We start from the raw sequence: 14759 nt of genomic DNA, 5'->3' as shown, positions 1-14759 counted from the left end.
CAGAGGTGAATATGCATTTTATCAAAATGAACACAATATTAGACCATCAATTCAAGTGACATTTCCAACTGAAACATTATCTACTTTTGTTATGAATAACCCCTAAGATTAGAACAGAAAGAGAAGTTCTCTTCCATTTGTTCACTTGGCACTTCTGACACCACGTACACCCAGTTTCACTGTTTTGCAGATGTTGCCCGCCCTTCCTGAGGCTCTGCAAGAAGGTGTTTAACAGTAATAGCAGCAGCAGCAGAGCTAGTACAAAAAAAGGTAAGGAGGTAGATGTGCAGAGACAGAAAGGTGAAGGGAGAAAAAGGGTGGACCTGAGTATGTTCAGTGGGGTTGCCTTCAGGCCCACTGAAAACATCCTGGTGAATAAATGGGAACAGTTATTCTTTAAATGTTTGTGTGTGTTTGTTTAACCAGGGTATATTTTAATGGGTGCACCTTCAGAAAGAGGTTTTAATAGTGTTTAAAAATATCTGACTGCCTCCTCTCTGTGGCCAGTTATGCCTCTGCAGGAGATAAGAGAAACACAACCCAAATGGTGGCAGCGTAGGTAGCAGTTGCTCAATCGCAGTCCAACGATATGCAGGGAGTGGGGCTATGGCACTAACCAAACACTCTTCCTTTGCAGTTTCTAGCACTAGCTTCAGAATTAGCAGGCTCTTTTGCAGTCCCCCCTGCATCTAGTCTCAAACCATGCCCAAGGGTAGAAAGTGGGGGCATGTCATCTTACTCCTCAAACCCTCTTCCTCCTACTGCTAGGGAGCCCATAATTTGGCCGTAAGTATGTAACTCTGTGGGGTATGGGGCATGTCTCCCTGCCAATTTTGTAAACAATTTGGGATAACAGGGTACTGTAAAAATAGTGAAGAGAACAAAGACACAAAGTGAGGCCAACCTGTATTCTTTGAAAATGAGCAGTAAAGTGCAAAGGTGAGCAGAGTATCAGCCTTCCCTTTCAATTTAAATTGCCTTTGGAATTTGAGTCATAACTAGGGTGCCCTATTAGCATACTAACATGGAAGTTAATGAAATACATATTTACCAGTCAAAATAATTGTGCTTCTAGCCCACACGTCCTGTCTATCCTGTTTACTGTCACTATATATTTAAAACCCAGACACTTGCTTACAGCTGAAGTTACTTGCATAGCCTGGCAAGATATGGGTTCAGAAAGCACTGATAATTGAATATTACCCATTATACAAAGATGTTTAGCTGTAATTACTAAAATATTCTTGGCAACACTCTTTCAAGGCCTCAGTGATGGTCCTTTGTAGCAGAAGCACATCATGCAAGGAGTGCATATTACATTCATGAACACAGTATTTGAATTTCACTAAAATAGTGACTATACAAGTCAAGAGTCCGAAAAAAAAATCCAAATGTAATTGCTATTTAATACAGACAGTGTTACATTATATGTTGCTTGCATACTTTTATTCACAGTTTGCAAAGTTAAATAAAATCTTAGGATCTGAAATACACCTTTAAAAGAGAGATTCCCTTGTCACAGCCTGTAACAAATAAAGTTGTGTAGATATTGGGCAGAAAAACTCAAAGAGAAAACAAGTATGACAGCAGCAAATGTTCAGTTGAACTAGTTTTGAAGTCAACTTAAGAATCAATACATTTTTAAATCACAGCAGGAAAATGTCTGTAAGAGCATATGAGCGAAATACTATGAACTGAAATCTTTTACCACCAACTTTGTCCTGGCATTGTTTTAATTAGACTAATCACAACTGACTGAATAAGACAAATTAGGATCACCATCTAATGATTTAGAAGAAACCAATGATGCTGGCGGGGTGCTTAACTTAAAATGGCTCTATAACCACCACAGTGGCAACTCCATGTCTTGTCTCAGCTTCCAAAGCTACAGATGTTCAAAAGATGGTTTTCTAATTGCGAGTCCTGTAAGCCACAAGAAAATCAAACTGGGTTCAGACTCATCTATGACCTAGGACAATTCTGCAGCTAGAATTTAAAAAGTGCATTAGTATGGACTTGTGCCAGGAAGGATTCACTCTATAGTAGCTATTTTGGCTTTGCAGTGATAAGTGCAAGTTAAACATTTCCTCCACTGCCCCATATAGTAAGTTAACTGGTTAACTGAGCTTGAAATAGACATAGGAAATAGAGATGACTAAAAAGTAATTTACATATTGTGACTTTCGTATCAATAATCTTTGAAGAAATTCTGTTCGCATAGCAAGACTATCTCTCCCGCTCTTCTTACAGCCAATATTAATCAGGATTGTGGTTAAAACTATGTTATTAAGGGAGTGAACACCAGAATCTTAGGACTGCTTTTCCCTAACCTGGTCTTATTGATTATTTGTACAGGGTGGTATGGCAGCAGTAGCAGAGAAAGACGCGCTAGTGGCTCTAAGCGTACATCATTCCTGTTCTCTGTGCTCAGAAGTGTAGTTTTAGGACTGAATGAGAGCATATTGGAGAAGAGACAGATGCTTGAAAGTCTAGGATGGCTGGTGAATAGAATGCATATGTATATTTTATAAATTTACACGCAAATAATGGAGTAATTAATTAAGAGAACAGAACAGAAATATGAAGAGAAAAAGGACAGCATGGGCTAGGAGGAAAAAAAGGTCAAAGAAAACAAAACAAGCTGAGGAAGGAGGAAAGAGTTCACTGTTTACAGTAGAATTATTCATATTCTTGTACGGAAATGAGGTTTCTGGAAAGGCTATGAAGTAGCAGACTCTAAAATGAAGTGCAAATCACTTGACCATAAAGGCAGAGACAGTGAGAAGTGAAAAGAGAAGGGAGTAATTTCTTTAAATGAGAATGCCTGCAAATGGCATCTATTATAAATGTTTTCCAAGAAAACATGCTTCCTTCTTTCCTAGCAGTTTTATTTAGGATGTGTAAACTTCCAGCAAATTCAAATACTTCCTTCAGGGTCTTGTTACTACCATCATTCAGTACAATGAAGTCCCTTTATTTCAGTATAGCATGATGGTGCCAGTGCCTGCTCACAGTTTCTTGGTTTATTACTCTCAAGCTGCCTATGCAGATTCCAACCTCAGACTAAGATACCTTAGTTTAAACTCTCTCTCCTAGAATTTCAGCCTACTTGTGCCACTGATTCTTAAAAATGTCTGTTCTGGGCCTTCCCTGAGTGCTCACTAGCATCTGATCACAACATATTCTGAATATCCGACACATTAATATCCCAAACACAGGGCAAGTTTTAGGGGCCACTAATCTCTTTGGCCCTACACTTTATAGTCTGTTTTTGTTGCAAACTTAACAGAGAATTTTAACTTTGGCTAAACAGAAAATGCCATGCATCTCCAAATCACACAATGTTTTATAAAGATAATCATGCAGTGGAATCAATTTGATTTTACATTGATACGATAGTGTATGGGCAACAGATTTATAATATAAATAATTAGATTTCTTCAAATACATTGAGGGAAAATAACATCTTAGAAATGTATTTTGAAGTACTTCACTAAATTATTTAGTCTGTTCTTCCAGTTATTAAATTATGCAACATAATTTAATAAAAATTGGAAAATGTGTGACTAGTTTGCGAAATTATGTTTTCAAGTAATCAGTAACTTTTCAGCCCAAAAATGTTCACAAGAAACAGTGAAGTAATTTGGTGCATTCAGAACCTGGCATCAGAAAGTAACAATGCACATTCTTTAGAAACCCTCTATTCCAATTTTTAGGCTAAGACACATTGCTTAAGCTAATTTTCAAAATTAGAAAAATGAAAATGATCAATGCTACACATTTAAGGTTCATTCTTCTTCAGTACAAATTTTCTGGTAGTGCAATTGGGGAATGTGAATGTCTAAAAGATTTCCATTGTCTCATCGAAGTCCTGACCAGCTGTGGAGGTACGAAGCCCAACCAGAGGGCCGTGATGCACTTTCTTCCTCACCTGAAGGGGGAAAAATATGCTTATAATCTTCATCAGCACTGAACAATAATTATGCACAAGTGAACTGAATGATGCAGTCTTATGCAGAACAGACACAGAACATTTACTTCTGTCAATTTTCTTACATTCAAACCCCATCCTTATGTTTACTGGTTACCAAAATTTTGGAGGGATATTCTTAAAATATTCTCTGGAAAATTGCTATCACATTGAAAGATATCATCATTATGAAATGCCACTGTCCAGAATACACTTTGTTTCGAGTATTTAAGGAAACATGTCTGCATTTGGCAGGCATAAAAGGTTTGTTTCAACTTCTTTATTGACTTCCCCTTCAAGATCCCATGTTTTAGAGGTGAGGTCTAGTCCACAGGGACTGCCAGAATAGCAATACTCAATGCTGGGAACCTTTTCTGTTTTGCCATTCCAATAATAAATCCTCCCATTTATTACTTTAGTGTGTCAATACTTTTCATGGTCATGCTCATGTCTCCTTACTTAATGTTCAGTAGTGACTGACTTATTCCTTATTTAAAAAATTATCTGGAAAGTGCATACACTATAGCTGAATTTAAAATGTTTAGGGAAACTAATTAGTTAACTAAGGGAAATGACAACGAATGCCCATGTTTTGAAAGGGATAATAAAAAAAGCATGTTGAAAATTTCAGAAGGAATTGTGTTTGACAAGTACCTTAAACATTTACCATCAGAGGGAGTGCTCTAGTTACAAAGGATACATCTACACAGCAGCGTTATTTCAAACTAACTTAGTCCATGTCTACACAGCAGGCAGTATTTCGAAATAATGTCAAAATACTGTCAAGCAGGAGGACTTCTTACTCCGACTCCTGTAACCCTCCTGTATAAGGAGTAAAGGAAGTCAGAGCAAGAGTTCTCAGTTTTGAAATAAGAGCTGTGTAGATGCTCCTAATTTCAAAATAAGCTAATGTGAAAAAAGCTACGCAATTGACGTACCTCAATTTGCATAGCTCATTTCGAGTTAAGCCCTGCACCAAATTTATTGCAGAGGCCTGAATTTTCTTAGATTCTTCTACTTATGGGATATTTGTTGGAAAGTATTTTTAAAATTAATCATTAACCATTAAGAAGTCAGTTTTATAATAGGGCCTTTTAAAATTAAAATTAGACTATAACTTCTAGTTTCTTGGGAGAGCATCTGCCACGAGAGCTATTTCACAGCTTTTTCCCCAGAAAAGGTATTTTGTCTGCTATAAGTTTTAACAAGAAAGGAAGTGATATCTCACTGTTTCTTAGGGTTTGTATTTTAACTTCAGATAATTTTATTTTTAACTTTTGGCTAACGTTGTTTTCTGACAGTTATGAATATCTTAACTCTCCTCTAAATGACCAGAATAATTCTATTGCTCTGTGGGTTTACACAATATTCTTGATCTTTATTGTTCTGCAAGATCTGCACAGAAGTCACATTTCATTTTTCTTTTCTGCTTTCACATTCTGTTTCTGCAACTTTTTGATAATATAGAAGTACCTCATACCATGGGCTATTGCAACAAGTTTTCCCTTTTCTTCAGGGCTGAGCTGCAACATGGTATCCATTACTGGAAGAAGCCTCTCTCTTTCACTCCCTGACTTCAGAAATATAAATTGCAGCAGTACATTTTTCAAGTATTCCAGATTAGCAACAGACTTCTCTCGTTCTTGGTTTCTTTCCAGTCGTCTCACTTCACTCTTGAGAAGCTGCAGGCAGAAAGAAACCATTAAATATGACATTACCTTACTGATTTTTATAAAATGAAAGACTGAATATAATTAGTCTGAGGAACACGGCATCTGTATATTATATACGCAATAAGGTATTGAAAGCGTTAAGTAGTTTGCATAAGATGTGTTCTGGGCAAAGATCCCATGGAGCCTGAAGGTGGCACAGAACTAACTATGCCTGAATTTGGATGTACAGCTGGCCTCCAGATAACTCAGAATTCATTTAAGCTATTCATAATCTTAAACACTTTTTGGATAAGTTTTGCATTATTATTTCAAAGTAATTTATTTATAAAGAAAGTATGGGGTAACAAGGTACAGATTGCGCAATTCTGATGACCAGGATAAAATTCAAAGGGTTGAATTGTTACTTGGATTATGTTTTGGCAAACTATTCACTCACCTAATCTTCTTAATATATATGCATTTTAGAAATGAGTATCTCTGAGTTCAAGAACTCCTCCTACACAGTAAGAGCTAGGACCACCAAATTTGATATGAAGCTTCTTCTTATCATAACTTAAAGCAAGGTCAGGATTTGGTTGTGCCAAGACAATAGGATGGCTGGAATTCAATTGTTTCTCATAGAATGGAAAGAGAGGTATCTGGTAGTTATAATGTAGCATGACTACAGAGGGGCAGCAAGAGGCCAGAGATGGGGACTGGGACAGCTATAACCCCACTGGGCCAGCAGGGGTGGAGAAAGGGACATCTATCTACTATATATTTCAGAGAGTTTGTCTGTCTGTCTATCTGTTCCCCAGCTGGGGGAAATGCACCCTCCTCTAGCTGTGCTTGTTTGTAGCTGCAGTGGCCATGGACAAGCACTTCTCACCTGGCCCCAAGCTGCTGCAGTGAGAGGGCTGTGGTTGTCCTCTCTTCCTGGGGCAGCCTGCATACTGAACTCCTCATCCTCAACCCCAACCCCCCAAAATGATTTAAATGAAGAAAAACAAAATTTGTTTGAGTTAAGGTCCGAGCAATACCAGGTAAATCTTCTAGTTAGGAAATACTTATAAAGCAAAATTTGTATGCACACAAATTGTATTAATAATAGACTGTGAACCTCACAAGAATGCTGCTTTGAAGACTGGCTTTAAAAAAAACCTGTTACTTTCAGCTGCAGAAAATGCAAATTGGTTTTGTTAGAAAAGCAGTAAAATAAAGGGCAGTCTTTGAAAATAGGAATTTTGAATCTGCCAACCCTTATCAAACTGAGTAGCTCCTAAAATGCAATTAGATAAGTAACTGTCATCTGATGTTATATCAGTTCAGTATTCAAACATTCAAGAAATTTAATGCTCAACCAACATTTACATCCAGCGAGTAAGGGTGCACTTAAAACCCTTACGGAGGATGGAAGGGAAAAGGGAGTAAAAAGAAAAATCAGCTATATGGGAAGAATAATTTAACTTAAAATGTTATGATTTTTCTGAGAATTATGTCTTTTTTGCATGTGAACACTGACTAATCATACCAAGTACAGGGTGTAATTTGACAGTGTTATGTAAATATGTGGAATCTGAAAAAATAAACGGGTAGTAAAATTTTGCATCTCACCAGATTTCAAAACATTCCAGTTTGAATAATAAGTTTTGTGAAACAACTAATCTGTTAAGGTATCAAAAGGATTTTCTTTAGGAGACAGACAGACACACACACAAAACCTCTAAAGAAACATATCTAATATTTTAGTGACAGCTACTAACCTTAATTTGTTCCATTAGTATTGCATTTGTTGCTTCTGATTCATGAAGCAACCTATTCAAATGATCAGCACTTTTTGTTGTTGTGTTTAGCTTCTGGAGCAATTCTTCTTTGGTGAGTTCTATTTGCCCTTCAGGTGGTTCTGCAATTTAATATTTCAAAAGATTAATTTGTAGCTTAATTTACATTAGGACTGTTGGTTTATTATGGTCTTTTTTCAGAATTACACATCACAGTGGCAACATCAAATCACAGGAATGAAAAACGAGAAGTCAGGCTTCACCACCCATTCTTAGTCTTGCTGCCAAAATATTTGTCATTTAAGTTTGTAGCAACCAAACTATTTTATTTTTTAGAAACAGACTTCCGTGTTTCTTTAAGTGACTTGGGGGAATAATCTCATGTTCTCATGTTCCTGTCTGATGATTTCAGTTTTTCCTCAAAATAGTTTTTGGACTTGTAGTCATCTCTGTAATGGATTAGCTGATGTTCTACATTTCCTTGCTCTACTTTTTGAGACTTCAAAAGCAAATTCATGCACTTTGGCACAAGTTCTTTCTGATTCCATGTTCTCTAATGTGAATGGGATTGGACTAGTAAAGTCAATGTTCATTTTGCCTCAATTTAATAGGTGTTAGATGAAAAATTAGCTTTCTATGCAATATTGTGAGATATTTTCTTCATATGCACGGTTCCTACAGTTTACCTACTCATTCACTCATCTGTTCTCTTTCCCATGAAAGTCCCTAAATGTAAAAAAATTTACAAATTTGAAATAATCTTGGAATCTATGCATAGAAATGGTAACAAACATAACCCTTAATCACTATTCAAGGACAAAGCTTATACAAAAATTAATAATGTTAATGTACACTCAGTGCTAAGCAGTAGATAAGGGTTTAATGTCTGCAATACGAAGGAATCAAAACTTGTATTTCTAACCTCAAGGAGATATTGCACAATTTAGGTTGAGGCACAATTTAGGGTGAGCATTACCTCACCTAACTTTTAGGTGGCCTGCTGCCAAGTGGAATTCATAGTCCCAAGTTAGGAGCCACAGCTTTCTATACAATGCGCTTGGAGCATCAGGTACCTAGAAAAAGGACTTACAGAAGCCAGCATGTTGAGTGGAGAGACATCTAAGCTAGCCAGTAGGAAATGCTCAGGAAAGAGGGGTGGCCAAAATTCCATCCTTCAAAAGGATACAAGTGCCTGTCTCTACTTAGGTGTCACAATCATGATCATCTCCTGGGATAGGTGCTGAACCCAAGCCAGTCATTTTTGTGTATATACAACCCTGCCTTATCCCCTAGCCTATTCTGGTCTCCAGAATGTAGGTGAGCTGGGATTGAATCTCCACTTTGCCTGATGGATAGCAAGGACTTGAAGCCAACTCTCCCACATCCCATGCAAGTGTTCTGACCACTGGGTGAAAGGGTATTAGGACTCAATCTCTTTTGTTGAAGCTGTTTCATTTCTATAAAACATTTTTAAAATACTAATAACATGAGAAAGAGACACACCAACCTCTATTATCCAGTGTTTAGGACACTCCCCTGGGATGTGGGAGACCCTGCTCCACATCAGGCTGAGTGAGAACTTGAACCTGGGTCTCCCACATCCTAGATCAGTGTGCCAACTTTGAGACTTGGGTAAAAGAGCATCACCACCCCCATTTTCCTCCATTTTGTGTAGAGTCCAGTATAGAGGATATGATCTATGCTGGCCTCTGATTAGGTCTATTGCATGAGGTCTTTCAAGCGAGATCTTACTTTCTGAATCCCACTGATGCTTAAGTGTGGAACTGCTTGGTGGTTGACTGAGGCAGCTATACACATGTCCAAAGGCAGAAATTTAGGCACATGGGGGACCTTATCATTGGAAATTTAGGTGCCTATAAGGTTAGGCAGCAACTAGGCAGGGATTGTGAGGATCTAGATTTGGGACTTAGGCATCCAAAGTGGCTGTCAGGTACTCAAGTCTCTATTAAGAATCCCACCCAACACTGTTGCAACACCGGGGGGGGGGGAGGAGTTATGGTAGTAAAGTGGAATAAAGAATGACAAGCTTCTCAATGCTCTAAGGCGGGGGGGGGGGGGTTCCTCAACAAATGTTTTTGTGGCCACATAGTACAGCCTCCAACTCTTACTAGTGGCCACTCCGACAAACAGGGCTGGATTAACTTTTTAGCCTGGTATCAAATATAGTCCTTCTCCCCCCCCCCCCCCACCCCCAAGGAATGATTGTAAAAAGGAGAAGCAGGAGCATGGGTTGCCAGCTGGAGCAAGGCAGGGGCCAGGGCAGGAAGGATGGGTCCTCAACTTAAACAAGGCAAGCTCTGCAGGTAAGAGCCTAGTAGGGTGGGGGATCAGGGTCAGTCTCTGGAATGAGGGAGGGCCTGGGGGTAAGCACAGCAGGGCAGAGGAGGGGGCAACAGGATCCCCTACTCACCCAGAGCTGTTATCTGTCTCTTATCAGTCCTAGCCAGTTCTTTGTCTCTCACTGAACTGTCCTTCATCTAGCAGCAGCTTCCTGCCCTCAGGGGTGGACGTAAGTAAGGGATGGGGGTAGGCTAACTGAGTTTATTCCTGTAACCGGATTTTTTTTTCTAGTCAGCACGGCTAACCAGACCAGAAACTACCAGGTCTCCTTTTCTGCCAGAGTTTCTGATTGAAGAAAACTGAATACCTGGCAACAGGGGAGCCAGAAAAGCTGTGTGTGGGGGGGGCGTCATTTTTTAAAGTGAGAGGGCTAAGCCTTAAGGTAGCAGGGATGGGGATGGGAAATAAATGGTGGAAGGGGGGCCAGAGGGTTAAGGAGAGGACCTAGTGGGCAGGGCCATGTCTTCTGTGCTGTCTAGGTAGGGACACAGTCAGCTGATCCCATCCAAGTTTCCAACCTACAGTAGGTAGGCTAAAAACGGTGGGACCAACTGATTGTCACCAACCCCCAGCCCACACATGGGCAGAGATCCCCATTCCCAGCACATTGCATGGGTGAGGATCCCTGACATTGATGCTCCCTCATCCTCCCTGACTCACACCTGATACCAACAAAGTGTGAGCAGCTTGGGACCTCAGGGACCTCTTTGCTACCGCAGCCTCAGAGCTGAGCAAAGGAGATCTTAGCTGGTGGGAAGCTGAGAAAGGAGTGAAACTGGTGTATATGTGTGTGTGTGGGTGGGGGGGGGGGGGGGGAGGGTGTTAAGAAGCCTTGAGTCAATCAGCCAGGAGCACAGGGGAGGGGCCAGAGAGCTGGGAGAGGAAAGCCTGCGCTGCAGCTAGCAGGCTACACAAGAAGGCGGAAGAGAGCCAGCCAGACAGGTGTGCCCTCTACTGTGCGTAGGCCTGGGACAATCACATCTTTGGCTCCATTGTAAGTCCAGTGTTGCTGACAAACCCAATCACTCTGTCTCTGCCTCTTGCGGACCTACAGCTAGAGTCCACCCAGGGAAATGTGGGTTGGGAACTCACTGGCCACTCAGAGTCCCAGACTCACTATGCCCTGTATGGGTGGAAGCAGAGAAATTGTTCAGTGGAGTGCCCCTGCAATCGAACTCCACAGACACCTCTGTTGACAAGAGCTGCCTCAGGCGCCATACACACTAGGCCCATGTGTCTCCAGAGGTCTTGCCAGTGCCTCTGAGGAGGCAGCGTGGGGCAGGGCGATGATCACTGCTGGCGGCACTATTGTAAACGCCAAGGCGGCACTCCTTGCTACCCCTGGTAACTATTCAGGAGCAACATCTGAGCAGTGCATGGAAAGTCTGCTGCTTTGTGCCTCCCAACCTCTGCTCATGTTTGGCCATACAAATATCTGCGGGTGGCCACAAATGCAGTTCTAAGGACAACTTTCAGAAGAGTACCAAGTAATACCGATTCTATAGCTCAAGTGTTTAAACACTTATTGGAAAAAAAAACAAAAACAAAAAAATATTCATACTTACCAAATTTTGCTTCAGGAGAACTAAGAAGTTGTTCCAATGATGGCATGTAGGTACTGGCAGAAGACACAGACTCTGTGTCAGTGGTTTCCATTCCTTCTCCCTCTTCCCTTGCTACAGCGGGCATATCAAGAAGAGGAAGGTCAGTGTTTCTCCGTTCTCGCAAGTTCTTCACTGGCACGTTTGAAACAGATGGACCTGAAAAAGAATGTTTTTCTTGATGGCATACTTTAATCAATAAGATGGCTGTGCAGTGGGGATGATCACCCAAAAGCCACTGAACCGGATGTGAAGGAGAACAAGAGAACAAAAGAGAGGGGTGAATACATCTTTTAGTGCTTGAAATTAAGGAGATGTACACAAGTAAATAAAGTATCATGTGAGAAGTTCAGTCATCCTTAAAGAATGAATACAGAATATTTCACAATGAAACACAGAGTGTCTTTCACTTTGAAGATACCACTATACGTAGAATCCAGATTAACAGGGATCCTTTAAATTGACTATGTGAAACAAGTCATTGGTGTAACTATTTTAAATTTGAATGGTGGGAGCAGTGAAAGGGACAACAGAGGAGTGAAAAACTGGCAGCATCCTCTAGGATAGGCTTGGGCAAAATACGGCCTGCAGGTCACATGTGGCCTGCCAAGCCACCGGATCAGGCCTGCAGAGGCTGCGGGGAGCCCCAGGCAGGAATCCCTGCTTGCCCCGCAGTCCTGCATGCCCTACAGAAACAAACCCCAGCAGCTGCATTTCTATTTTAAAACTGGAGGGGAGGGGGAAAGTTTCAGGAACCACCCCGCCCCCAGCACAATCCCATTGGCTGGTTTCTGGCCAGAAACTTGCCAATGGGAGCTGCTTGTTGGACTAACAGGCAGCCAAGAAGAACCACACCCCCCTCTCCTCCTCTCAGTTATTCACTGAAGCACATGGCAAAGCAATCAGGCTGGCTGGCTGGGAAACGTTTTAAGCTCTGAAAGTCTTAGCTCTGCAGGCAGGCAGGTAGGTTTGGCTACTGGTTAGTAAGTCTGGCCACAGCCCGCCTCTGGAGCCCCAGCCCCAACCCTCTGCCCTTCCCATTCAACATACCCAAACCCTCTATCCCCCTTTAACACTCATGCTCCCTCCCAGATCTGGCACCCCAATCTCCTGCCCCAGATCACAATTCCCTCCTACTCTACATCACATCCCAAATCCCCGCACTCCAGTCCCCTGCCCTAGGTCACACCTGCCTGCTTCACCCAAACTCCAGTCTTCCTCCTGCACCCTTGTCTCTTACCCCAAGTTCCCCTATGCACCCAACCGCCATCCCAGGCCCCGCATCTCCTCCATTAATATCATGGAAGAGAGCAGCCCTCGGCCACTTCCAAAATCTTGGAGTGGCCCCCTGTAAAAAATTATTGCCCACCTCTGCTCTAAGACATTGCACTTAATCAAATGGCTTGTCTCATTCCGGTTTCTGATCTGTACCCACTCACCCACCCAAATCACAGCTGAAAACATTCTTGATCATATATTTTTTTCAGTACACATGCTAAAATACATGAAAGGCTGATGCTTAGCTTGTATCTTTCAAAAGGTAAAACAAGAGGTTTTTTTTGCTCTTTTGGAAGGGTAACCATTTCACATCACACTTGTTCATTTAACTATAATTAGTGTATGGTCCAGTAATAGTGATGAGGGACTTTTTAAAATAATGTTGTAGTGTGTTTCAATTTAGAAGCCAAACCTTAATGGAGGTTAGTGATTTTGAAAGTTGCATGTTGACAAAGAGAGACACGTCCACAGAAGAAATAAAGTACAAGGAGAAGCAGCATAAACACAAAGCTCCCTCCTCCCCTCACACAACATACCTAGATCCTGAGCTGGGGTGACCCTTCTAAAAATAACAGTATCTTAGCCTCCAGAATCAGTCTTCAACTTATTTTCTGAGACTGCCAATTCCGATGGTAATCTTGATAATACAGCCTGACCCATTAGGAAATGAGCTGAGACAACCAATTCACACTACACATGTCACTGAGTAGCGAAATAGCATTTTGGGATTACCGACTTCAGTTAGGTTTCAACCTGTGACCTGAGTTCAAAGGTTCTATTTCCTACCAGTACTCTGAGCCATACAATAACTCTTGCTTCTTAGTAAATTTTTAAATAAAAACCAGCAAGACAACTCTCATCTCTAACAGACACATATATTACTGCTCTCTTTATAGCTAAAAAAGTGTTTTATAACTGCTTGGGACAACATTTAAGAATGTATTACAGTTTACCACACATTATCATAGTCTCTTTTGCTAATCCAAGATCTAAACTACACATCTGTCTGCTGCGACGAGAAGTTGTAGCATTTTTTCTGTGCACCCAATCACTAGTTTTACTTTTATCTTGGAAGGAGCTGTCCAATGGACTCTCCAAAACCTGAGACAAAGGGACAGGCAGAATAATAATACTTACTAATAATTCCTCTTCCATCAGTAAGGAGACAGAATTCCAGATGTCACAGAGGCAATAAAGTGAGATAACTGACATAAGTACTATATCAACAGTTGAGAACAATATCTGTGCTTACGATTTTACATGGTAAATGTGTACACCATATGTTTTTGGAGATATTTGTATGATTCATCACTTTTCTGTGGCTGACCATCTGACAGTTGAATAAATATAAATAATCAACAAAAGGGATTTTTTTTGGCTGCATGATTAGTCAAACTTACCTCTTGTGGTAGGTTCACTCTTAAGTTGAAAGAATTGGGCTTCTACCTTGGAGAGCTGCTGTTGCAATGTCTCTACAGTCTTCCTATGCTCTTCTTGCAAATGCCTCACTTGATCTCGGAAACTGTTCCGAAGAGATTCATTCTGGGTTGTCAGCTGACTCACAATCTGTGCATGCTCAGATTTCAACACCATGTTCTCAGACTGTATTGTACAGATCCTGTGCACACAAAAACAATACTAATGAGATCTTCCAAATGTTTTTAAAATTTAAAATAGTATTCAACTCAGGAATCTCATTCATATCTTAGGAATTTAAGTGAAATAAGAAAATAAAAATATGGTCACATTATTTTTAAATGGTTAAGCCTTAGATTGCCAACCATGGGATAGGGTATTAGCTTACACTTATTCAGTGCCTTGAAAATTTATGGTGCAAAATAAAGATCTAAACATTTTAAACAAATGATTCTAGCTTCTATCATTATGAGATGTAGGATGATTAGAGGCACTGTGAGCTAAAAAGCTGAGCAGAAGACTAAGAACTTGTTAGTTCTAATTCTATCTTAGCCACTCATTCATTGTGGTATTGGGCAAATCACCTATCTGTAAAATGGACATAATTCTTGTTTAACTGTCTCACAGCAATGTGTGAATATTAGCTAATTAATATTTGTGTAATACTTGCAAGAAGCATTGTTACTATCGATGGTACAAA

General features: G+C 40.5%; 1 protein-coding gene across 3 annotated transcripts in view; it reads right to left on the bottom strand.

Annotated features, from left to right (window-relative positions):
- Positions 1 to 14759, bottom strand: part of GCC2 (GRIP and coiled-coil domain containing 2) — a 55667-nt gene continuing 40908 nt past the window's right edge. For 2 of the 3 annotated variants that reach the window (XM_075917908.2, XM_006114555.5), the window contains exons 19-23: positions 14044 to 14261; positions 11330 to 11524; positions 7386 to 7525; positions 5451 to 5652; positions 1 to 3931 (exon numbers count right to left, since the gene is read on the bottom strand). In XM_075917908.2, coding sequence (XP_075774023.1) covers positions 3861 to 3931; positions 5451 to 5652; positions 7386 to 7525; positions 11330 to 11524; positions 14044 to 14261 — 826 coding nt within the window. In that variant the 3' untranslated portion in view covers positions 1 to 3860. The remainder of the gene's footprint in view (positions 3932 to 5450; positions 5653 to 7385; positions 7526 to 11329; positions 11525 to 14043; positions 14262 to 14759) is intronic. The other variant, XM_089775401.1, reaches the window with a different exon arrangement.

The sequence above is a fragment of the Pelodiscus sinensis genome, chromosome 1, assembly GCF_052426305.1.
Source record: "Pelodiscus sinensis isolate ZL-2025 chromosome 1, ASM5242630v1, whole genome shotgun sequence".
In the NCBI taxonomy this organism is placed as follows: domain Eukaryota; kingdom Metazoa; phylum Chordata; order Testudines; family Trionychidae; genus Pelodiscus; species Pelodiscus sinensis.
The sequence above is the reverse complement of the archived record's forward strand: the minus strand, read 5'-3'. Positions and strand labels throughout refer to the sequence as shown.